Consider the following 13,713-nt stretch of genomic DNA (forward strand, 5'->3'; position numbering starts at 1 on the left):
ATTTACGTGTACTCGCGCCAACTGCTGCACAATACCCACCAACAGAAATAGCCTGCTCGGAGAGGCTGTGCTGAAGGGAGAAAAAATAAACCAGGCTTCATATTTTAAAGGCCTTTCAAATAATTTTTATTGTCATTTTTTTATACAAAGAACTTCACAAAAATATTGAACTGTCGCAGAAGCCATTGACGCCATGAAGCGTGGGACATCACATGTGCAGGTCAGTGCCACAGAGAGGGAAACGAAGGAAGGTGACAGAGAAAAGAGGAGATAGAAGCCACAAAAGAAGCATCCACCTCTTCAAAGTCACTTAAATACAAGAGTAAGAACAGAGCTCCATAGCTTCCCACTAGCTGACTGACCCGAGAATCAAGAGAAATGTTAAAAGTGCCGACGGGCCACCTGCTGATGGTCCAAGTGCCACACAAAGTGTACATCAGCTAAAGCAACAAGACTGTAGCGTCAAAATCACAGCTTGTTTCAGAAATGAGTGTTTTCTAATTAGTGGCAGAAAAACAAACAAAATATTTTTTTTACAGTGTAGATAATCACTTAGGACATATTTGTGTGTCCTGGGGGGGGGGGGGGGGGTGTTTATAAAAAAATACATGGTTTGAAAAATTACTTGACTCTTACTGCACATTGTATGTAAAAGTAGCTTTTTTATTTATTTCTTAAAACTTTTTATAAAAACAAAACGAAAATGACGGGAGTTAAACGGGAGGAGCATACAACGTGAAGAAGAGTTACGGATAAATGTCCCGTCTCGCCGAGGTCGTTAGTACTCTGATTACTTTACAACTTAAATAAATACGGCTAAGAACAACAAAAAAGGGAAGAAATGGCTAAATCACTCTAAAACCGAGTGTGTGGTTTTCCAGGCATGTTATACGCAACATGCCGGATGTGTTCAGACAGCTTTAGAATCCCGCCTGGTCCATTTGGATACATCTGCACCTCAATGTCCGCCAGGGGGATCGTCTGCTAACGTCTTTACTGGATAAGAAAGTTCTGGAAGGTGCATTTTCTTCAAAAAGTGTTTCTCTTTCTCAAATTAAGTCTCTGGTGTTTCTTCCACCGTCTCTGAGCTCACTCTCTGTCCCCCTGCTGTCATTTCTCACCCGTCGTCCTGCACTTTGGTGTCCTTCTTTAGCGTCTCTTCCTCCTCGTCCTCATTCTCAAGCGGAGCATCGTCCATGGCGGTCTCTGTGAGGTGTTTCTCAGCCTTGCCGCCACTCTCCTGAGCCTTCAGTACCGTGCACAGCTCCATTTCGTGAATCTCCACATCAAACGGGGTGGCAGGAGGCACGGAGGGGGGACACTTGCAGCCGCTGCAGCCCTGAAACCACAAACATGATTCTGTCAGATTTTTGTTTAGTAGTTTTGCATTTTGCAGCATGTAGAGCGGCGCTTACAGAGATGTTGATGGCTCGTGGCAGGCGCCCTGTCCGGATCCAGGGGTGGACTTGGCTCAGCTCCTTCTTCTGGCCGTCTGTGAAGCGAGGCTGGTGCTTCTGCAGGTTCCTCAGGGCCTCGCGGTCTTCCTGCAGCACTGTCTCCATGTCCCTGTTGGGTCACACGTAGGACAGGTGAGCTAACGATCAGCTAACATCTAAGCATGAGCCGCTCAGACGGAAACTGGCAGCTGGTTTGGTCATAAAATGGTTTTTCATAATGGGACGGCTCTAGTGCAGAACCCTTAAAGGCATCATGGTTTTAAAAAACAACCGAAATCCAGAATCAAAACTTCAGGTCTTGTACCTGACAGGCAGCTGGTATGTCATCATGACCTTGTCGTCTGTGTTGGCCATCAGGAGCCAGATGGGGTCCTGCAGGACACACTTGATGAACTGCTCCTCTCCTCCGCTGCTGCTGCCGCCCCCTGCTGGCTGCTTTCGGGAGTGGTCGTTCTCTGAGGAGTCGATGCTACCAAAGTACTTGCTGGTGTGGCTGCCCTGGCTGCTGCCTGAGAGTACAGAGTCAGTTTTAGACAACGATGCAGAGACGGACGTCTACAGCTGCTGGTGTTTTGGGACCTGTGTGAAAGTCTAAGAGTAAAACAGAGAGTACTGACTGGTGCCACAGGTCCCAGAGGAGCTGCAGCCGTTGGAGCCGGAGCCGGAGCCTGAGGACCTGGTGCCTGAGGACCCTGAACCAGAGGCGGCCGAGCCAGTGCCTGAGCGGGAGTCCTCCTGCAGAAGCAGGTCCAGCAAGTCGCTGGATGTGGACATGGCATCCTGGTTGGACTCGATAGCTTCAGCCTGGTGGAGAAAAGTAGAGAAAAAACATGTAAAACAGTGAAAGATACATTTACAGTGGCCTAAAAGGCAGAAAACTCACATTCTCAGTGTCCTTGGAGGTCCCATCAGAGCTCCTCTGATTGGCTGAACTGTGGCCCCCGGCTGCCCCACCCTGCGCAGTGGGCGGGGCTTGTTGTGATGTCGCCAGCGCAGTGGAGACCTCGAGGCGGTTGCTAGGCGACTCCTCCAGCTGCAGCAGGTTGAGAGGCGAGGAGCAGCGGGATTGGAAGAGGGGGGATTCTGCACCGTCTCGATCCGCGGGTGTCTGGGTAAAGGACTGGGGGGTGCTGCTTCGAGACATGGCGCAGGTGCCCGGGACTTGGACGGGGATAGGGTTGGAGACAGAGGGAATGGGAGCAATGGGGACACTGGGGTAGGCGTAGTTTGGGTTGTAGAACTGTCCCGGCTGAGGAATGGCAGCTCCCATCTGGGGGAACAAGTAGTTGGGCAGAACCAGGGCCATCATGGGGGGCACCATCTGGGCGGGGGGGAAACGAGATGGGTCATGGACGGGTAAGGGCTGCGCCAGTGGCGGGTAGACTGGGTAGAATGGAAGCATGCCAGGAGCGAACGGGGCGGAGGGAATGCTGGCCTGGGAGCCCACCGAAGGCCAGGAGGAGGAGTTAGTGGGAGCTCCGAGGGGTGCCGTAAAGGGCATGGGGGCCATGTTGGACTGGAGGTCCTGACGGTTCACGCTCAGGCCCAGAGAGCTGTGCTGGTCTGACGACTCCTGGTGCTTCAGTCTCTTGCCACCACGACCTCGTCGGCGACCTGCACCACCTGCTGCCGCGGCGGGGTAATCCCGGGAACAGCGCACTCCTGAGTCGAAACAACACACTGGGTTAGTTCTGTTCATCCACACAAACCTTTAGTGAACCAGTATTGTGTTTAATCAGACCAGTGGGAGTGATACCTCTGGACAGAGCAGCTGGGGTGGTGTGGCTGCGGACGGTCTGATCGAAGACACGAAGTTTGCTGAGATCCTTGAAGCGGTCGAGGAACGCCTGCTCCTCCTGCTGAGTGTGGGCGGACAACACCTCCTTAGTCAGGCCCAGCTGACTACCTCCGCCACCGCCTCTCCTGCTGTCTCTGTCTGGCTGACTTGTTTCAGGGGGGGGAGGAGGAGGTGGTGGTGGTGGTGGTGGTGGTAGAGGAGAGGGGGTAGCAGGCAGTTTTAGAGAATGTGTCAGGGACGTGGCTGGGGGCGGGGCCAAGGTGGGGGTGGTGGGAGCTTCCTCCATGACGATGTCTGATAGGAGACATGAAAACATTTAAACATTCATAAATCCTTTTCTGATGGTTTTTCACTAAAACATCACAGACATGTCCGACATGTTTTATCCAGCTGGATCTATTTCTCCTGGAAAAACAGTGAATAAAGTGGATTTTGTTTTATTTAGTTATTGGTAAAAGAAATGTTGACACGGATGAGTTTCCGTTTCTTTGCCCAAAACAAGTTCTTCCTCAACACCACTTTACGTGGGCACCGTCTTCGTCGTCGTCTCGGTCCAGTCCTCCAAAGACAAACGGGTCCACAAGACACAAACAACCCAGTGATTCTCTGCTGATGTTTGACAACATTAAGGTGAAGAAGTCAGATGCTTGAGCTCAGATTTGTCAAGTCTAAAGATAAATAAACAAACAATGCAGGAACAAGTAGAAAAAACAACTATATGGTTCAGTGTTGGTGAACAGACTCACTAAAACCTTATTGGAGTTTATAGGAGAAACTTTTCTGGCTTGAAGCTTTTACTACTTTTCCAAAATGCACTTATATATTTTAACAATAAAAATAATCTACATTTTGTAAGTGTGAGTGGTTTTTAAGCTGTCCTGTTTTTTTAATGTTCCTTGTTAATCTGCTTTTTTTTTCCTCTAAAAAATTAGAAATTTTTTACTTGTTCGCTTTCAAATATTTGTTTAAAAAATTTTCGCCAAAATTTGCTAAACTTCGTTTTTTTTTTCAAAACATTTTTGTAATGTGTTACTTTTAAGACATTTCATTTTTTTCCCCAAAATGTTTAAGGCTTGTTAACTTTTAAATCACTGACTTAACCTTTTTTTCATTTGATGAAATGTAGCTTTTTTCCACTTGAAAACTAATATTTTTCAATGTTGCCTTTAAAAAAAACTTTTAAAAACTTTTTCTTACTTATTCACTTTTCGAACTAACTTTTTTAATTTTCTCAAAAAAATGCTAACCTTTAGCTTTTCCTTTGGAAAACGTTTTGTAATGCGTTACTTTTTAAGCCATTTCCTTTTTTAAAAATGTTTTTAACTTGTTCAACTTAAAATTTTTTACTCTGAATGTTTGAAAATATTCTTAACGTTTTAAAAACTTGCATTTTTCTACTTCTTAGAGAAATTTAAGGTTTTGACTGTAAATCAACCACATGTGAATGTATATAAATAAGGTCACTTTCACTGTAAAACTACATTTAAAGGGAAAAAAATACTTAAATATGAAGAGTAGAAAGTATGAGCTAATAATCTAAGATGAAAAACAAATCCTCATTTGCTACAGTTTGATTTTATATTTCCTGAAGATCATTTAGAAACTACTAAAGTCAAGAAAAAGGAAACAGCACTGCTTCCAACTATTTCAGCAGCATTCTATGTAAAAATTTACAAGAGTTTTAACCCATTTGCTAAACAGAGCTGGCATGTTCTGCTGTGAAATGTGTGAACTTGTAGCGACCAGCTGTTTGCTTGTAAATCTGGTTAGAATGACACCATTTCTCTTGGGTAAGAGGCTAAATGTTCAAAAACCAACTTCAAAGAGTCTGAAATAGTTCTACAAGTAGAAAAACATCAGATAAGAACAAAAGAGAAGTCCAGGGATCTTGACGTGTTCCCATCACAGATCTGCGGAGAGTGAGGGTGCTTGACGGTGCCCACCTGACTCTGGAGGCTTCTTGTCTCCTACATGGACGATGGTGCTGCTGAAGCTACACTGAGACGTAACTGAGGCTACGCTCTCTGCCTTCGAGGCCATGGTCAGAGGAGGCAGAGGAGGTGGTTCACCTACGAGGTTAACTGAACCACCTGAAGAGAGATCATGGTCACAGAAACACGTTAGCAACCGGGTCATCGAACAGATGTAAAACTCATGAGTCTGACTCGCACATCTGGGCTGAATGAGCAGAGAGTTGGGTTCTCCCGCTTCTACTTGTGTTAAATATTAGTAAAATAGCTGGCTAGTCTCGTATGAAAGGTACCTTTGCTGTTGCCGCTGCCATCAGGCTGTCTGTCGTCATCAGAGGTGGAGGAGGCGGTGCAGGAGGAGGAGCCACACTTCCTTTTGATGGTGTTTGGAATGTTACAGCCCTCCAAGTATCTGTAATAAGACGACAGGGTGAGTGGAATTCTTAAACCAGCACCAGGAAGTTCAGGATGCTGCTTTCAAATGGGTTTAAGTGATTCTTGATCCAGAAATCTAACCTAGGGAGAAGTGGAGAACTTATTTAGAGTTGCTTTAACATCTGCACACACACACACACACACACACACACACACACACACACACACACACACACACACACACACACACACACACACACACACACACACACACACACACACACACACACACACACACACACACACACACACCTGATGATGCTGTCCAGACAGTTGATCTGCTGGTAGGAGTATCCTGTGGAAGGTTCCTTCTGCACAAGCGGAGCAGGAACCAAGGCTTTGGGAGGCTGAGTCATGTCTGCTATCAGACCTCTGATTGGGTCGTCGCCGATGGCTCCGATCCCGGCTGCACCTCGACGGGAGAACAGAGAGGAACATTTAAAATGAGGGGCCTAACATCTAGGTTTCTTCCATCTAACCAGACAAGCCTTCCAGGTCACCTGCGCAGGCGTTCTTTCGAGGAGGTGGGCGATTCCGAGACTCTATGAAAACCTGCTGCCCGTTGGTCTTCACCATGTGAACGTCTTTGCAGATCTGCTGGAACGTCATCTGGTGGGAAACGAGAAACCCAAGTAACTTCACGCCTGAAGGATTTGGTGATATTTACGGTGTAAAAATTCCAAACATGGATCAGACTCACGGGTTTGTGCGACGCAACCGTGGCGGCGACGTCGTCCACGGCGGGGCTGTTGCTATCGCTGGATGACGTGGCGGAGGCGCTGAGGTGCTGCTGGCGGGAGCCCCGCGAGCCGCTGGAGCCCAGCGAGCTGTAGCCCTGAGAGCCACCGCTGTGCACCGGCTGCACCAGGAGCCGGTGGATCCGCTCGCTCAGCTGGACGATGTCGGGCGTGGTCACCCTGTTCTCGAAGCCCATTGGGGTGGTGAACACGTCCTCGTTCAGAGGACTCCTGAAGGCCCGGTGAGGGGATGGCAACATTAGCGACGCACCAGAGGAAATGTGCGAACACGGCAAAAAGAAAATCAGACAACAGGCTCACGTTCTGACTTTGTGCCGTCCCACGACAAACGCCACCTTTCTGCTCCAGGGGTTGACGAAGGACGACCAGCTGGTGTCAATGGTCAGGTACTCCCCGCTGCGAGCGCACATCCTGAGGGGCGAGTAATCGAACGGCTGCCCTGCAAACTGAAAGACTGGAAACAGACGACAGAAACAACTAAATGTACAAAAACAACAACTTTACAGCCAAGAATCCTTCTGGGATTCGCTTTTAACACGTGTTGGGAATGTTTTTTTGTTTCTGTTGAAAGACAATCTGCAACTCACTCTTCTCATGGATGGCCACCATCATGGGCCTGTCCTCCGGGTGGATGGAGAGTAGGATGGGGGTTCCCACCAGGTCCTGGGGCAGGTAGCCCAGCAATGGCACGGCCCTGAAAACAAGTTTAATAAACCAGAAATGTGACTTTTACACCACTGGGTAAAAACGGACGTAACGGGAAGGACCGACAGTTTCTCAGACTCAACAATTAAACCTTTAAATGCTCAAAAATCACAATAAAATCTAAAAATAGCTAAATGGTGTCTCTGACCTCTCGTCCACCTCTTGAAAGAGGCAGCTGGGCGTGTGACTTGTGGTGAAGATCCTCTTGTCTGGGGGGATGCGAGGAGCTGATGGACACAGAGGAGACTAGTGTAAAAGCATTCTGGGAAACCGAGTTAATGAAGTGGTGCGTTTGTGATGTGAACGCTGAAGAATCTGGTTCTTCACACCGGATCTGTGTCAGAAGGACCAACCGTTTGTCCACCTGTTACATTCTGTATCAGGGCACGTTGGACCTCTGAGCGCTGAAACCAGAGTTTAGTCCACACAACTCGTTTAGTCTCCCTCTGTGAGCTAGTCGCTGTATTCTGACCAGCTCAGACTCGTTGTGCAGCCTGCACCGTTTGATGGGGCAGCTTCTTTTACAGTTTATAACAAAGCTTAGGCTTATAACGATCGATGTCAGTCATCAAAAATCCTTTTCTCCAGGATTTATTTTCCAGATTTGGTCGTTTGTGTTGAATTTCAGCATCGATAACAAAAGTATCCATTTGTTTCCAGAACTTGGTTTGGATGTTTTGAAGACCGATATCATGAGAAGGATCGCTGAACGACCTCAGTTTGGAGAAATAGGTCAATTCTGATAGGAGAGATAAGCTAACGGCTAGGTACAGTTGGGCTAAAAACAAAAGTGGGCACCGTTGTCACGAAACGTGTCAAGAAATTGAAAATAAATTCATGTAAATGCTCATTTATAAACTAGCTATGGCTGCAGACTTCACCTGATCAGATTGGTGATTAATTTTATTTTTTAGCAGAAGTTGACGCAGCTAGCTTTAACATGTCCGACAGGAACATCATATTTCTGCTACAACATACATGATGAAAGGTCATTTAACTATGCCAACTGATTAAAAGTTCCCTATGTAAGGAAGCCAGCAGGTTGCATCGAGTCACTGACTAGTGTCAGCATCTTTACAGCAATCCTCATACTAAGCAAGCATGCAGTGACAGTGGAGAGGAAAACTCCCTTTTAACAGGAAGAAACCTCCAGAGGTTTCAGGATAAGCAGCCACAATCATAAGATTAGCTTTGGTCAGTTAGCTTGTCAATCTGACATTAGTCTCCATTTCTCCAAACTGAGGTTGTTCTGGGAGTTATCTGCAAGTTAGTTGTTTATAAACGTTCTACAGAGCTAAACATCAACACTAACTTATTTAGAAATGTCAAGATTCATCTTTTGAGGGCCGATACTGATTTCTGATTCCTGTACCGAAGACCTGCCGCTACAGATTTGTTTTAAAAGATCCACAAAAAGCAGAAAAGCCATTTTAAAAATCGGATTATGTTCGTGGAAGTCAAAGACTTCTAGCGTAAATCAGCAGCGGTGAGATGAAGGGTCGGGAAAACGTCTGATTATTTCAGCTCGACCGCGCTGCGTTCACAACTTAAGAGACAATCTGATTTTTAAAGTTCAGATTATCAATACGGACTCACTTCCTCATCCGGTTTCTTGGTGCATCTCTGATATACGAACCTCCTATGACCAGATGTTAATGGTTAAGTCTAGAGCGATGACACGCTCTCATCGCTTTAGGAGCTCTGTCAGAGGTGTAACCGTCTGAGCTGTAGCTGCACACCTTCGTATCCAGAGTGGACCCTCTCAGCGATGAGCAGGCAGCAGGGCTGTGGCTCGGCGGCGTCCGAGTCCCTCAGGGTGAGCCGGTAGGGCGTCAGCCGAAAGGGGAAGTACCTCATCTCGCCCCCCTGGGCCCGGTCGGCACGGATCCGACAGAACATGGACTTCTCCTGAGTGCAGTCTACAGGAGGAGAAGCTGGAGGGAGCACAGAATCTGTTAGGTTTCTTGTTGCAGCTCCCAGTGAATTAACTCTGGTTTCAGGCAGCTGACCTGAGCCGATGCAGGAGGCCCAGGACGGCAGGCGGCACGGCGCTGTGCCGCTGTAGAAGGTGCTGACGTCCTGCGGGGCCAGGAGCTCTGAAAACACGGCTCCCTGGAGACACTCGGGCTTGCAGCGCAGCAGGGACGAGCCCTGGGGGGACACGTACACCACTTTCCCCGACAGGAACGACACGGCCATGGAGAACGTGTCCTGGGAACGACCAGACCCGGGTCAGTCCACCACACCACAGCTTCATTCTAACCCTGAAGTCAGAAGGGTGTTGAATCTCACCGTGTTTTTGAGAGTGTACTCTGAAGTAATGTTGTCCAGCTCCTCGATGGTGAAGGCGGACAAGTCCAGGCTGCAGCCGTGGCACTCCTCCACGCTCCACTGGTGATAGTACTCCCTGTTGGCTGGGGAGGCAGAACGAGTCCAAGTCAAAACGCTCAAACCAGCCCCATCCACTTTCTTTCCCTAAAAAATAAGCCCCGCCTCTCACCTCGGACCTGTCGGACACACTGGAGAGCGTATTTGAGAGCGCTCAGCGTGCTGGAGTGACCCTTGGCTTTGCGCTCAGCTGGCAGGCGGACCTTCAGCTCCTTGATGGCCTTCATGAGCTCCTTCTGCGTCTGGAGCCTGGCCGACTGGTCGCTGCTGCAGCCGGAGGTGGAGCGGGGCTCGTGCTCCGAGCTGTTGGACAGCAGGCTGTAGGCCAGAGAGCCGTTGGGGGGGGACAGACTCTGGAAGTTGGGGCTGGAGAAAGAAGAAAAACTTTTAATAAAATAGAAGATCAAAGTCAGGATCAGGGGGATCGGTTTTCTTGGAAGTAAAATGCAAAAGACATGAATCTTTTGTCTGTGGTTTGTCGATTCAGACGCTGAGGGCAGAACTTCCTGGAATCATCTGAGCAGCATTTTCGGTTTCTGACGCGACAGATAAACGGATCTCAGCTAGACGGTGTGGCGTTTACCCCACCCCCGCCCCTCCTACCTCTTGCTGTTGTCTGTGGTCTCCAGCATCACCCCCGAGTCCTTCCCGTTAGAGGAGCTGTGGCTGCGGGAGCTGCTGTTCTCCCTCGCCATCTGGCCCTCGCTGTCCCTCTCTCCAGAGTCGTTCCCGCTGGACAGTCCATCCGTGTCGTCCGAGTTCAGCCCCCTTTGGTCTCCGGACGGGCTGCCTGATCCGGACCCCTCCCCTGGGGACGATCCCCCTGCAGCTGCAGCTGTGACATCACACTGGTCACAGCTGGACTTCTGCTCATTTAACTGCTGCGACTCAGCTTCCTGGTCCACCTGTGTGCTGCTGCTGGGCGTTGATGTGGAGCTGTCATAACTCATACTAATCTAGAATGAGGCCACGCAGCTCAACTGGGGCAACTGGGGGAGTTAAGTGGGACTACTGTTTAAGCACAAGTGCAACATAGCTGTTAATTGCTTATAAAGAAAAAAAGAAATGTTTTGTTTTTTTTGCGGGGAAAAACAAAAAAAGGTTTTGAAAAATGCCACTCGGGTCTGGTCTTGAGAGGACTTGTTGCTCACAAGTCACGCAGAGAGCAGATGAATGTGCTGTTATGCAACAGCCTTTGGCACAAGCGCTGGGACAGATGGGAGGAGAGAGACGGAGAGGCAGTGTGAAGAACCAGATGCTGGTTTGCAACACGAAACAGGGAAGGAAACCACCGGTCTTCTCTTCAGAGACGCGCTGCTCTGGGAGCTAAAAGGACACCTGGGAATGAAAAAGCAGAACGAAAAAGCAGCATTAGAGGTTTTGCAGCACTTCTGAAAAAGATCTAAAAAGATAAAATTGCATTTCTTCCACAAATGTCGTTTGAATCAAGGAGCTGAAGCCAACCCCAACGTGGAAGTACCAAAAACTGCAGTTCCCACCTGATCCACTAGAGGCCAGATCCAGAAGGGAGCACGTTCCCATCGACTCCCATGTTAAAAATGCTAACTTCATAGCAGAAATCAACATTTACAAAAACATTTTAGGGTTGATAGGTCTGGCGTACAGTCATGACACCTCTGACAGGTGAGTTTCTTTGGTTTAGTAATCTGTTTAGATGTAACTGGTGAATGGCCCGTATCTGATTTAGTGCCTTTTAGAGGTCTAGAACCCCCCAAGGCACTTTACAACACAATCAGTCACCCATTCGCACACACATTCAAACCCTGGTGTTGATGAGGTACGATGTAGCCACAGCTGTCCCGGGGCGCACTGACAGAGGTGAGGCTGCCGAGCACAGGCGCCACCGGTCCCTCCGACCACAATGAAAGCTTGAAATTATGAATATGTGGGGGCGTGCCCTTTTAATTTACAGGTATCAGATGAGTCAACAGTGCTAGCGCTAGCAGCTCATCCCCCTGCTTGCTCCGGGGAAGGCCTGATCAGTCTCGTGTTAAAAGTGTTATAGCCTAGAAGGCAAAGGGTGGCAGAGTTACTCAACCACAATTTTATTGCCAAAAGCGTCCACCAACCTCTGTTAGCTTTGTTTAGCTCATAGCTACATCAACTCAGCCCTGCTCTCAGCTCCATTTTGGTATTTTCCAGGAGTGATGAGACACGGCGCAGAGGGTTTGTCTAATTATATCAACAGTCAGTGGCTTGAATGCCAATTAGGCCCTGGCCACTTGCTCACTATATCTACCGTGCCTCTAAATTTAGGCTCCACCCACTTGCTTACATGCCTGCCTGTGCTCCAGCTAGGGATGTCCCGTTCCGATATCGGAAGTAATTCGATATCTACCCCAAAACTGTATCGGATAGCATCAAAAATATCCGATATAAGAAGTTTATTAAGGTTTACATTTTTGCAAGCGTTAACAAAAAAATAGTATTTTTTTTTCATACTTACTGTTATTGGCTTTTGTTCTCCGATTGAGTAATATTACTTGAACAAGCCTTTCATACATTCCACCCTACGACACAGGTAAAAGCATGTGTGATATGTGCTGATATCGTATCGGGTTGATATCGGTATCGGTCAATAAGGAAGGCTGAAATATCGGTATTAGAGGTGCTGAAAAAAATCGATTCAAGTCTGAATCGGGATTCTTATTTATAAAGGTTCAGAATTGATTCCAAGAACTCCAATATTTGGCATGTTACAGGTTTGAGATGAACTTTTTTGGTCTTTGTTCGGAGAGTCAGTACTCTGTTTACTTTTGTGGTCCCATAAATTGAGATGATTTATGTTTGAATCTGCTGATAAGAGGGCACTTGAATGTCATTTTTCCACACTCAGAAATTTGAGATATTCTCAAATTTTCTAAGTAGATAAATGAGTACTCAGGAGGATTACTCATGTAACTTGTTTCTACACATACTTGAAAAGTATTTGGCCGTATTACTTACAAAGCTACTGTTTGGTAACTACAGATTTGTTATATTTTACAAGGTAAGCAAAAATAAATGTTGCCTTTTGGTCAAAAGATTGTTTCTGTTTACAGTTTTAGAATCACTTTATTTTACATTGTAAATTAGCATTTTTGGAGCATGACCAGTTTAAAGTCAAATAAAAATGTCCCATAGCTTTAACTAACTTGTACAACAAAGTAGTTAATCCTGGAGCTGACACCCTTTGTTAATACTGATTGTGAATCGATTTAAATTGAGAATCGATTCTGAATCGAATCGGCACCCCAAGAATCGGAATCGAACCAAATCGTGAGTTGCTCTAAGATTCACATCCCTAATCTGTATCGTAACGGAAGTGAAAAAGTAGTATCCAGACATCCCTAGTTCCAACCCTTTTTTGAAGCTTTGCATTTACACGAGTTGGAAGGATTCTATTTAAGCTATACGTATTCTTTTTGCAAGAAAAAAGTTTAATATCTTAAAAATGGTGAAGATGTCAATACCGAAGGTCAGAGCCAACAAGTCCTAATGTCCCAAGTCCTATTCCTAACACCAAAATTGGCTGAAAAAGCTGAAAAACTGTTGAAGGACGGCAAAAAAATATGAAGGAACATGATTATAGATCTGAACACTTAATCTGTTTATATCTTGTAGGCCATCGAAGCAAAGCTGAACATGGCCATGAGATGTTTTTTTTCCGCATGTAAGAGCATGTGGGTGTTCCAGCTGGAGCAGTGGACATGATAACAGCTTGTGTTTCACTCAGGAACAAACTAATCTAAGTTTATTTTCAATCCACAAGTGCGTATGCTTCTGAATATAGCAGGAAAAGACCAAAGCCGTCACAGTCCCCTTTTTGACCCAGTCAAAATAAAGATGACGCCACGAGCAGGAGAAAAAAGCTCTAATACATCAGGGTTTAAGTGGGAATCGTTTCTCCCCGTATACATTTATAGCCACCGCCTACGCAAGTGAAAAATCTACTTCTATTTATCAACCGTGTGAGGTGGAAGCCCGCTAATCCCCCCAAGACAAAACACGCTACCGCTAAGTCACCAATCCTCTCAATTGAATACACCTGGCAGCTGGACAAGTCCCTTTACCTGCCTATGACAGGTGTGCAGGACAGGTTTAAATGTGCAGCTCAGACAAAAAAGCTTCCTGACGCAACAACCAGATATGGCTGATGGGTTCTTACGGCCCAAACGTAACAGGTGTGGACAGCTGATGAC

The 13,713-nt window shown here is 47.0% G+C and overlaps 1 protein-coding gene across 1 annotated transcript; it reads right to left on the reverse strand.

Moving 5' to 3' along the window:
• Window positions 1–976: 976 nt before the first annotated feature.
• On the reverse strand, window positions 977–10,621 carry per1b (period circadian clock 1b). Its single transcript, XM_015946864.3, has 19 exons — window positions 10,115–10,621; window positions 9,624–9,877; window positions 9,416–9,537; window positions 9,133–9,334; window positions 8,863–9,057; window positions 7,272–7,350; window positions 7,006–7,112; window positions 6,719–6,872; window positions 6,361–6,628; window positions 6,161–6,269; window positions 5,913–6,072; window positions 5,519–5,637; window positions 5,199–5,345; window positions 3,214–3,549; window positions 2,341–3,119; window positions 2,075–2,261; window positions 1,762–1,966; window positions 1,416–1,566; window positions 977–1,339 (listed from the first exon to the last, which is right to left on the reverse strand). The coding sequence occupies exons 1-19, from the start codon at window positions 10,459–10,461 to the stop codon at window positions 1,118–1,120; spliced, it is 4,143 nt and encodes a 1,380-aa protein (XP_015802350.3). The 5' UTR covers window positions 10,462–10,621; the 3' UTR covers window positions 977–1,117.
• Between the last annotated feature and the right edge of the window lie 3,092 nt (window positions 10,622–13,713).

The sequence above is a fragment of the Nothobranchius furzeri genome, chromosome 2 (genome assembly GCF_043380555.1).
Source record: "Nothobranchius furzeri strain GRZ-AD chromosome 2, NfurGRZ-RIMD1, whole genome shotgun sequence".
NCBI lineage: Eukaryota > Metazoa > Chordata > Actinopteri > Cyprinodontiformes > Nothobranchiidae > Nothobranchius > Nothobranchius furzeri.